At 54.7% G+C, this 10,593-nt stretch overlaps 1 protein-coding gene across 4 annotated transcripts; it reads left to right on the top strand.

The window, feature by feature from the left end:
* The first annotated feature begins 1,346 nt into the window (after window positions 1–1,346).
* Window positions 1,347–8,467, top strand: C21H9orf50 (chromosome 21 C9orf50 homolog). Of its 4 annotated transcripts, XM_048431994.3 has the most exons (8): window positions 1,347–1,783; window positions 1,916–2,012; window positions 2,110–2,202; window positions 5,343–5,455; window positions 6,782–6,947; window positions 7,058–7,196; window positions 7,540–7,643; window positions 7,943–8,467. In XM_048431994.3, exons 1-8 carry the CDS (start codon window positions 1,375–1,377, stop codon window positions 7,956–7,958), a joined length of 1,137 nt encoding a protein of 378 aa, XP_048287951.2. In that variant the 5' UTR covers window positions 1,347–1,374; the 3' UTR covers window positions 7,959–8,467. The 4 variants fall into 4 exon arrangements, with proteins under 4 accessions (XP_048287951.2, XP_085537524.1, XP_085537528.1 ...); XM_085681398.2 differs by having other exon boundaries at window positions 1,347–2,012; XM_085681402.2 differs by lacking the exon at window positions 7,943–8,467 and having other exon boundaries at window positions 7,540–7,739.
* The last annotated feature ends 2,126 nt before the right edge of the window (window positions 8,468–10,593 follow it).

Genomic DNA, 10,593 nt, shown 5'->3' on the forward strand with positions numbered 1-10,593 from the left:
CCTGGGGCTCTCCTCCCTAACTGGGCGTTTGCTGTGGAAGCAGCCGGCTTGATGATGGAGCACTTGTCTATTCTACAGCAGGTCTTGCCAGGCTCTCAGTCTCATCCCCAACATTGGGGCAGGGGCAATACAAGTGGTCTTGGCTCCTCCTCAGACCCAGTCAGAATCTCGGCTAGGAGGCGGGAGAAAGTCCTATGTATTTGCAGCTTGCTCCAGTTCTGAGAACAGGCAGCCAGATCCCCAGTTTATTCTACAACCAGTAGGAGGTCCGGCTTCCCATGAGTGTCTCCTCTATGGTCTTCAGTCACATGCGACCTGCGGGTGGTAGCCCAGGATTGTAATCCCACAATCTGGGAGACAGAGGTAGGAGGATGAGTCTAGGCTAGCTTGTGCCATACAGGGAGACCCTTCCTCAAAATGAAGAGGTGGGTGCATCTTTACCTGCTTTCTAGTTCTGAGAGCTGACTGGCGGACATTCTCTGGCTGTCCAGATCCCAAGGCTAATAAGGAGCAGAACAAAGACAAAACTCCAAGTCATGGTAATGTTTTTGAGACAGCGTCTCACTTAGCCCAGGCTGACCTTGAAGTTGTTATGAAACCAAAAACAACCTTGAGTTTATTTTTTGTTAATTTTGAGATAGACTCTTACTACGTAACTCTGGCTGGTCTGGAATTTGTATGTAGACCAGGATAGCCACAAACTCAGAGATCCGCCTGACTCTGCCTCCCGAGTGCTGGGATTAAAGGTGTGTGCCATCACTGCCTGGCAATAGCCGTAAATTTAAGAAAAAAATTAAATTTTATGTGTATGAGTGTTTTGCCTATATGGTTGTGCACCACGTGTGCTTGGTTCCCTCAGAGATTAAAAGAGGGTGTTGGATCCCCTGGGACTAGAGGTTGAAAACTCCTGAAGGTTTTGGGAATCGAGCCCTGCTCCTCTCGCTGATCCATCTCTCCAGACTCTGCCTACCCAAATTCTGGGATCACAGGCATGGGCCTCCAGGCCGTTTCTCGCACTTTCTAGGCAAGCCCTCTCCCAACTGTACTAAGTGATAAGAAAGGCGGTCCTCGGCCAGCAGGTGCCCGGGCTGCCACACTGTGCTAGGCACCCAGCGTGTACTAGCTCACGTCAACGTCACAGTCACCCCTAAAGGGCTGGCGTCCCCGCCGTTGTCGTCTTTGCGCGCGCAGACACAGCAGGGCAAGGACACAACTGGGCGCGAACACAGCAGGGGAGGGTCCTGCCCGAGCCGGTTCCAGCCGCCCCTACCTGGCGCTATGGCCTGCGGGCTGGCGCGCGACCTCCCCGCGGTCCCGCTCGCCCCCGCGCGTCCCCCAGGCGCAAAGATGTCCTGAGCTGAGCTCGGACTCACGATGTTCTGGCGCCGGCCTGCAGCTGGGACCCCGGCCTACGAGCCCAAGAGGTGTCCCGATGGGGCCTCCCCACGCCGCGCCACTCCCCTGCTGCCCAAGCTGCCCACGCCCGACGTCGGTACCGGGCGAGGCACAGCCGGCGCGTGGTGGCAGGACCGCGGGCGTCTGCCCTACCTGTCCCCTGGGGTCCCGTACGGGCCTCGGGGCCGCGGGACCCTGCGTGCGCTGCTGCTGCCGCCGCTACTGCAGTCCGGCATGGCCCGGGGAGCGGGGACCCGGGGGACCCGGCAGCCCGCGGCCCGCGACGACCCTGACACCGTGGGCGCGCTGCTGGGGGAGTTTCTACCCACCAAGTTTCGCGACTTCCTGCACCAGCTGCGCGCCAAATGCGCGCAGCCGGAGGCGCACCGTGAGGCCGTGGGAACAGGGGTGGGTGGGGTAGGGAAGGGGCTAGGGTCCCCAGTGAGGACTGTCCCCAGCTCACTGGGCTTTCCTCCTCTTCCCCTTCTTCTTTTCTTCCTCCTACTCTCCCGCCCCCCAGTCCCCGTAGCACCCTCAACGCCACAGTACCCCAAGGGTGCATCAGAGCACTGCCTAGGTTTGCGTGGTTCCAGCTGCTCATTCCTCCCAGACCTGTGGTAAGTGGAGAGATGTCTTCTTGGCAAAGGAGGGGTTGCCCTGGTTGCTACGGAGAGGGGCCCTGTTCCCATCGGCTGTGACCTCTTTGCCTTCAAGGGACCAGTCGTTGCATTCAGAGGACAGTTTTAGAGAGAAGCCTACCCTGGGGCCTCCAAGAGGTGAATTCATCACAGCCAAAAAGGCCAACCCGTGAGTAGTAGCAGCTGTGGGCACTCACCGTGCTATCCCTTTGTGGAGCTGACTCTCCCCTTCCACCTTCCTGAGTTTGGGGAGTGGAACAGAGGTCGCTAGGCTTACCTGTCAATCACCTTTACCCATTGAGCCATCTCATCTCCCCAACCCAGCGGGAGCAGTAAGGCATTCCTTTGCTCCCTCACTTCCGGTCACTCACTAATGGATTTAACATGTATCCATCCATCCACTCATCTATCCATCCTTGCATGCACCTTAGGCTTTTTTTTTAATATTTATTTATTGTGTATACAATATTCTGTCTGTGTGTATGTCTGCAGGCTAGAAAAGGGCACCAGACCCCATTACAGATGGTTGTGAGCCACCATGTGGTTGCTGGGAATTGAACTCAGGACCTTTGGAAGAACAGGCAATGCTCTTAACCTCTGAGCCATCTCTCCAGCCCCCACCTTAGGCTTTGAACTATACGCTGGTGTGAATATCTTATATAGCTATCTGTCAGGGCATCTATTGGCCATGAACCTGTAACTGCTCCCACGGCATCTATTGGCCATGAACCTGTAACTGTCCCCAGACAACCAGTCTTCTACCTGTTCACCAGTTCCACCTGGCTATAGCTGCCCAATAATATCCTTTCATTCACTTAAAGCCCAGGATGCCAGTCACCTCTCCCTGAGTAATAAAACTACCCACGAGCTTGCACATCCGTCTGTCTAACCATCCAGCTACCCACCCTGAGAGTCAGCTCTTCAGCTCAGATCCTGTCTTAAATCCAGCCATTGGTCTCATCCTTCTCTCATTTCCTGTCATTTTCCCATTTACCAAGTCTTACTATGTATCAAACACTAGCGGAAAGACAAAGAGAAATTAAGGGAAGCAAGAAAGATCCTGGGGCACCAATGATGCTTCCCTGGACCTGGACGCTAGAGAGCTCTTCATGGAGAGAGGAAAGAAACAACAGGTTTCAACAGCCTAGGGCAAGGGCGAGAGCACAGCCTGGGAGTTTAAAGACCAGAGGGCTGGGTGTGGTGCTGTACCTTCTTTAAAAAATAGTTATGTATTTTTTAGGTCTGAGTGCACTGCCAGCTTGTATGCCCACAGGCCAGAAGAGGGCACCAGGTTTCATTACAGATGGTTGTGAGCCACGGTGTGGTTGCTGGGAATTGATCTCAGGTCCTCCAGAAGAGCAGTCAGTGAGCCATCTCTCTAGCCCCAGTGGTACACGTTTTTAGTCTCAGTATTCTGGAAGCAGGGTGAGTTGGAGGCCAGCCTGGTCTGCATAGTGAATTCCAGGACAGCCAGGACTTCGCAGTGAAACTGTCTCAATAAATTAACTCAGTTAGGGAAGGAAGGACAGGTGGACCAGAGAGCATGCATACATAGCAGGCGTCCTATTGCCGTTTCATCTGTACCCATGGCAGACAATATTAAGCGATCACCGCGCATTTCTCTGTGAGCCTCAGACCCCTTCCTGACACAGTTCTCCAGGATCCAAGCAGAGACTAGGAAGGTGGAGAGATGCCTCCCCAGTCATTAAGAGAACTGGATGTTCTTTCAGAACACCTGGGCTCAATTCCCAGCACCCACATGGCTGCTCACAACTGTCTCCAGAGTGTCCAACGCCCTCCACACACACACATGCAGGAAAAACACTAATGCACATCAAGTAATTACAATCAAATATAGGCTACAGTGGGACACTATTTGTATGCAGCAGTCCCTCACTGCAATACCTTGCTCCAGTGATCTTCCCTAGGCAGGAAAGTGAAGATCTCACTCTCGCAGGCAGAGCTAGGAGACGGCTAAGCCTGGCCCTGTGGCCAGGACAGAGATGATGTTTGTCTGCACACAACTGCGGCCTAGCTGTACCCCAACACCTATAGCCAAGTTCTACCCTGGTCACCCCAGCTGCGTGGCTGTCTGTTGGACGGACGAGAAACACATCCTCGGCATCCACAAAAGGATGGCACAGGAGAAGCGGGTGCGCTTGCGTAAATGAATGTGCCCGCGGTGAAGGTGCCAGGGGTCATTCCGAGTGCCCGAGCACCCAGGCTCCGCAGCCCAGCCCCTGAGGGAGAAATGAACAGATCTAACCTCTTGATCTATTACACATAAATAGAATGCGCCCTTCACGGAGCACAGCCCCATGACAGGCCCTGTTCTAAGTGCTTCCCCACACGGGCTCTTCCACTTTCCCAGCTCCTATGACAGCGGAATGATCCCGCCTATAACACAGCACATGACCGGAAGGAGAAAAACTGAGAAGTGGAGCCTTAAGGACTGTGTGCCCCCCTCCGCTCACACGGCCTCAGTGGCATAATTGAGACCAACTGCTCAGCAAACCCTCAGCAGGAGGTTCTTGCATTGCAGCCCACCCCACCTCTCCATGCCAGCCCTGAGAAAGGGTTGGGGCACCATGATTTCCTTATTTTATCTTTATTTGTTGATACGTGGTCTGACATAGGGGGGCCCTCACACTGTGTAGTTGAGGATGACCTTGAACACACGATCCTCCTGCCTCTACCCCTCAAGTGTCCCACAGGCCACTGTGCCTGGCTTGATGGCTTCCATTTCACGAATGAGGAGACGGGTTGCAGTGTGTCAGGACCTCTTGGCTCCTGAGTGCACAGTCCTGCCCTCTGGTGTGACGTTTGAGTGACAGCTATGGGCTAGACATCTCTGTGCTTCAGTTTCCTGGCCTATAATTGGGAGTAGTGACAGGGCTTCCTGGACACTGTGCAGGTTTGATCGGATAGAGCATGTCACACGATGACCAGAACAAGCCTTGGAAAAGGCCTGCTGACGTGATTAGCGTGACCCAGCCACCAAGCAAGAGCAGACCTTTCAAAGATTTCTATTTTATTTATGGGGGATGTGGTGTGCCCATGAGCCGTGGTTGCCTGCAGAGTCCAGAAGAGGGCCTCAGGTATGCCTAGAGTTGAAGTCGCTGGCAGTTTTGAGCCAACAATGTGGGTGCTAGAACCAAATTAAGGTCCTCTTCACCATTCTTAACCACTGGGCCATCTCTCCAGCCCTATCCAAGATCTTCCTGGGAGCCCTGGTTCCCCTGCCCTCACCTCCCTCAGCAGATTCCACAGCACACAGGTCCCCAAAGTGAAGAGTCTACTCATTCACAGCCCCTCTGGAGAAGGCTCAAGGCCTCGCCGGCGCTATTGTCCTTTCCGGGTGAGATTTGCCGACGAAACCCTACAGGACACAGCACTCCGCTACTGGGAACGCAACCGTGCAGGTGAGCAGAGAGCTCCTTCGAGAGCCGAGATTCCAGAACTCTCCTGCCAGGAGTGCAGGGGTCAAAGGTGTGGCTCTGGATCCTCAAAGAGCCAGGGTAGGTCATCGATTCCAGAGAGGAAGCACCTATACAGGCCTTTTCAGAAGACGCCAAGGAGATCTTCAAGGACAATGTAGGGGTCCCGAGAGCCAGCAGAGAGGAGTGGCCTCAGACAGGTGGTGTCCAGGAGTAGCGGCTGGAAATAATGGCAGCCCAGGCCTGGCTGTCGTTAGAGAGCCCGTCCATGCTGCCACCCCAGCTTGCTCTGGTTCCCATCCCCTCAGCAGTTTCTGGAAGCATCTCTCTCACAAATTCTTGAATGATCAGTCAGAAAGGTCAGGGTTGTGGGAAGGCAGGCAGGATAATGAGGAAGACAGGAGGAAGCCATCGCCACACACACCCCTTTCTTGGTACTTGGAACTTGGTGGCCCCCAGGACCCTCCCCTTAACACTCACAAGAATCAGAGAAGCCCAATTCTGGCTATTTATATTTTGTGCATATGTGTGTATCAGAAAAATAGAATTTCAGCTAATAGATTTAAGAGCTCTTGTGCCTAGGACTAACAATATTGATTTACTGTTGTCTTTCTGGAGACAGAATCTCTCGTAGCCTAGGCTGTCCCACTATGTAGCCATGGATGACCTTGAAGTACTGATCCTCCTGCCTCCACCTCCCAGCTGCTAGGGTTACAGGTGTGTGCCACTATTCCTCACCCCCAGCTTCTGGTTATTTGATTGATGAGAAAATTGAGGCAAAAGGTGTTTGTGTAAGAACCATGTAAGCCTAGAATAGAGGTCAGAATGTTCCAGAAATCCAAGGACAGACTAAGCACTGTGGCCATATCCCATGGCACCAGGACTAGCCCGTGTTTTCTGAGGCCTTCCTGTCTGAACCAGCCCCTGGGAATGGCCGGTTCTAGGAAGAGCAAGCACCATGAAACCTCTCCCTCCATCCCTTGCAGAATCTTGGCATCCTCTCTGGCACTTCTGGGCTGGGGTGCCTGGCCCTCCTACTTTAGAAAAAAAGGGGCGATTGGAGGTTGGAGCAGGAGTAGGGGCATGGCAGGGCACAGCTTGGTGGCAACCACAGCAGCAGTCACGGGAGGTAGTTTTTAAACCCAGGACTTCTCTGGAGGCAGCCAGAAGGCACTGGGGAGCCTGTGGTTGCCATGGAGACGGGGTTCTGTCTAGCCTTGCCAACTAGAGGGAGGAGAGAGGGTGGGGGCGTCAGTGTGCCCCTCCCCCAGGGAGGGGCCAGGGAACTCACTCCGCTCCTCTCTCTCCTAGTTCGTCAGAACATCTTTCCGTGTGAGCAGACGACTTTGCCTGCCGTGTCTGTGTCAGAGCGGGTACTTGGGAGTGTTGGGAGATGGCTGGACAGTCTGCCCAGAGCCCTGCGTCCCAGGGTCCAAGACACTGTGGCCGGCTCCTCGTACTGGAACTGCCCCCGAGTGTGAGGCTCTGGGTGGAGGAAGCAGGAGGGTTGTGGTCCCTCCGGGGACAAGCTGTTAATGGGTCTGGGACTTGAGGTCACAAAACCATAGGCTCCTGTCTCCCCACCAGGTCAGCTCAGGAACCACAGCTCTACCTTTCTGAAGATGCCACCATGAGCAGCCGCCTACCCTTCATCTCCAGGGCCACCACACCAAGGCCAAGGGGAGGCCTCAGGACCTTCCTGGACACTCCTAACACTGTGGAGCAGGTGGGGCAAATTGCCCCATCCCTGGAGCCAGACGCTGGTGGGCACCCCGGGCAGCTGGCCGCTAGAAGCAGCAGCCCTGAGTGACTCTGTAGGGGACCCTCTCTGCTGAGTCACCGTGGGGCTTACTGCTTGGTCTGTGGCCCAGCCCCCCTCAGTGTGGAGCCCGGCAGGCAAGGGTGAGGAGGTATCTGAGCCAGGCTGTCAGCTGCCTTGCTGCTACTGAGTGGGTGGGCTGCCTAGGCCAGCTGCGGAACCACCTGGGCCAGGGGAGGGCAGGTCTCCTCCCTGTCTCCTCCCTGAGGTCCCCTTGGCAGTGCCCAGCTGGGCCTCCTTCTCACTCTAGGAGTCCTTTCTGCCCAGCTTGGTGCTGCAATCCATCCTGAAGCGAGGCCGCCCTAAGGGCTACCGGCTCCTCCTGCCATCCACAAACCGGCAGCAGGCTCAGAGGTGACCGCCTGCTGGAGCCCCAACCCAGGGGTGTTCCCAGGCCAGGCAATGAGAAGAGCGCTCCCTCGCCCCACAAATAAACACACCTCCTAGGTAGCTGAGATGGATCACTAGGTCTCCCAAAACAAGCCACTCTGGGTGCTTGATTTGGGACCACTTGGGTTGGGGAGATTAGGGTGGAATCACAGCTGGGATGAAGCTGTGGTGTGGGCAGGAGATTGGAGGTGGAGAGACGGGGCATCCCAGGGACTTGTCTTCCTGGGTGGTGATTAACTCTCTCTACACAACCTCAAACCTAGGTCAGTCCATGTCTGAAGCAGACCCCAGCCGTTATCTTAACCTGGGGCAATGGATAAACAACTCCTTCAGTGCCAGAGGCTTCTCTGCCCACCGTCTTGTAGAGTGAGGGTATCCAGACCCCAGCCCAGGAAAAAGAGCCCTGCGTGTGGGTAAACCTTAGCCCTCTCAGCCTGCTACAGTGTTCAAATCCACATGGGGAAGGGGCCCGAGACAAGATGGCAGGCACCTTCTAGAGTTTATTTGCTGTACGAACCTAGCCACCTCCATACACGTGGGCACTCTACGACGCCACGTTCCCATTTTCCTGGAGGAAATTTGGGAGCCTCCCTCCCTCTGGAGTTTCCGACTTGAGCTCTGACCAGGTCTTTATCGCCACCTGCTGGCCGGTGAAGAAACAGCTCGGACACTCTGCAGAGAGTGATCTAAACCCGGAAACAGGATGCTAAAGCGGCGTTTGTGCTGGTTTGGGCTGGTCATCTTGGGGATCGGGTGCGCTGGGGATAGTAAAGGGATGAAGAAAGGTAGATCTGGACCTGGCTTGCGATGCGATGCTGCAGCGTCCCCAGCGCTGGGCTGGAGCTTGGCTTGATTCTCTTTCTGGGCTTTCGGGCTGCGATCCAGGACGAGGGCTCCCGGTTTCCCAGAAGCGCTGCGCGCCGCGAGTGCCCTCTCTGCCTCGGTTTCCCCGGCCGCCTGCAGCGCCGCACCGCTCCGCGCGGGGGCAGTGTTGGCCTGGCTTTGCGCCGCGAAACTTCAGCTCCCGCCTCGGATCAGAAACTTTCCCTTGCACAGCGTTCACTGTGGAACCCTGAATCCTGGGTCCCCCACTGGGAACTTGGCTTCCAACCTGCGACCCAGGACGTGGCCACCTTGGAGAATCTGGGAACTCATGGAACAGACCCACGCAGGGAGAGGGACTTGGACGCTGAAACAGGACAACACAGAAGCACACAGCACATGTGCGCACATGTGTACACACACACACAAAACATATGGTCCATAGACCCCACACACAGGGAGGATGCCTTGGGCAAAGAAACAGCACACGGGGAGGCACACATACACATATACCAGAGACCCCACACACAGAGAAGAGCACATACACCACCTGGAGACCCCACACGCAGGAAGAGCACCACAGACACACAATACCACAGCAATAGAGACCCCACACACACAGAGAACCGTACCACAGATATTCACCACAGATGCAAACAAGGTACACAACACACAGCAAACACTATACACACACCACATACAGACCTCATACATGGAGAAGCATACCACATAACGACTACACATATCACATAGCTACTCCACATAGATGGAGACACCCCACAGATACACATGGTCATGGACAGGCCACATGTAACACATCATACACATGGAGAAACAGATACAAAGGCATTCCCACACATACCACTTACCCCACACACATGCATAGCTCTGAGAGGCACACCACACACATAGAGAGCACATTGACACATATGACCATACACATGGCACACAGACACCACACCCACCCACATGGAGAAGACAGGCATGCATACACCAGAGACACCACATGCTGAGCACATGCCACAGAATCACAGAGATATGTCCTTAAGAGCGTGTATTGCACACTGAAACATGCACCGTAGGCCTCTGCAGTCCCTGGGTCTCGCAAGCTCTAAAGGTGCCTGCATGACTGCTGTGACGTGGCAGTTCATGTGGAGCCTGACCCCAGGTGACCAAGAGGAGCCTGGGAATGCTGAGGCAGGGGAAAGACTTTTCAGACGACTAGATCCTAGGTCTTTTCCTTTTCCTTCTCAAAATCCTCCTGGGGCTTTTTGTCTTGTGTCTCTGTGCTGTGTGCTTTGGGGCCTGTTTGCCCACATCCTGGCCCTGAGAAGCCTCCCCAGGTCTCCACCCTGTCCCTAACCACCACAGGCCATGTCTTCCAAGCCAAGCAAGACAGGGGAGCTGGGCCTGTTGGGCCCAGATGGTGTCCCCTAATCAGGGTGAGACAGGAAGCTCTGCTCTTTTCTCTGGAATGTCTCCTGCCTTGTGAGCCTCTGCACCCTCAGGAGGTGGCTCCTTAGGCCTAGAAGTGAGGGGTGTTGCTTATGGTGTCGGGGACTGCAGAGATGACTCAATGGTTAAGGGTACTTGCTGCTCTTACAGAGGACCTGGATTCACAGCACCCACATCTGGCTCTTCACAACTGCTGGTAGTTTCAACTCCTTGACTCAGTAGCCACTTCACTCATGTTCACACGCACACACATACACACAGACACACATACATGTACGCATGCACACGCACACACGCATGCACACGCTCATGCACACATGCACAACTCATGAACACACACATGCACGCACACAAACACATATGCACACACACAATTAAATTTTTCCCCAAAGACAGAGTCTCATTAAATATATATATAGCTCTGGCTGTCCTGTTAACTTTGTAGACCAGGCTGGTCTTGAACTCACAGAGACCCACCTGCCTCTGCCTCCCAAGTGCTGGGATTAAAGGCGTGCGCCACTATGGCCAACTTTAAAAGTAAAATCTTGAGAGGGAATGAAGCTGGGCAGTGGTGGCGCACACCCTTAATCTCAGCACTCAGGAGGCAGAGGCAGGTGGATCTCTTAAGTTTCAGGAC

Source organism: Myodes glareolus, chromosome 21 (assembly GCF_982192425.1).
Source record: "Myodes glareolus chromosome 21, mMyoGla1.1, whole genome shotgun sequence".
In the NCBI taxonomy this organism is placed as follows: domain Eukaryota; kingdom Metazoa; phylum Chordata; class Mammalia; order Rodentia; family Cricetidae; genus Myodes; species Myodes glareolus.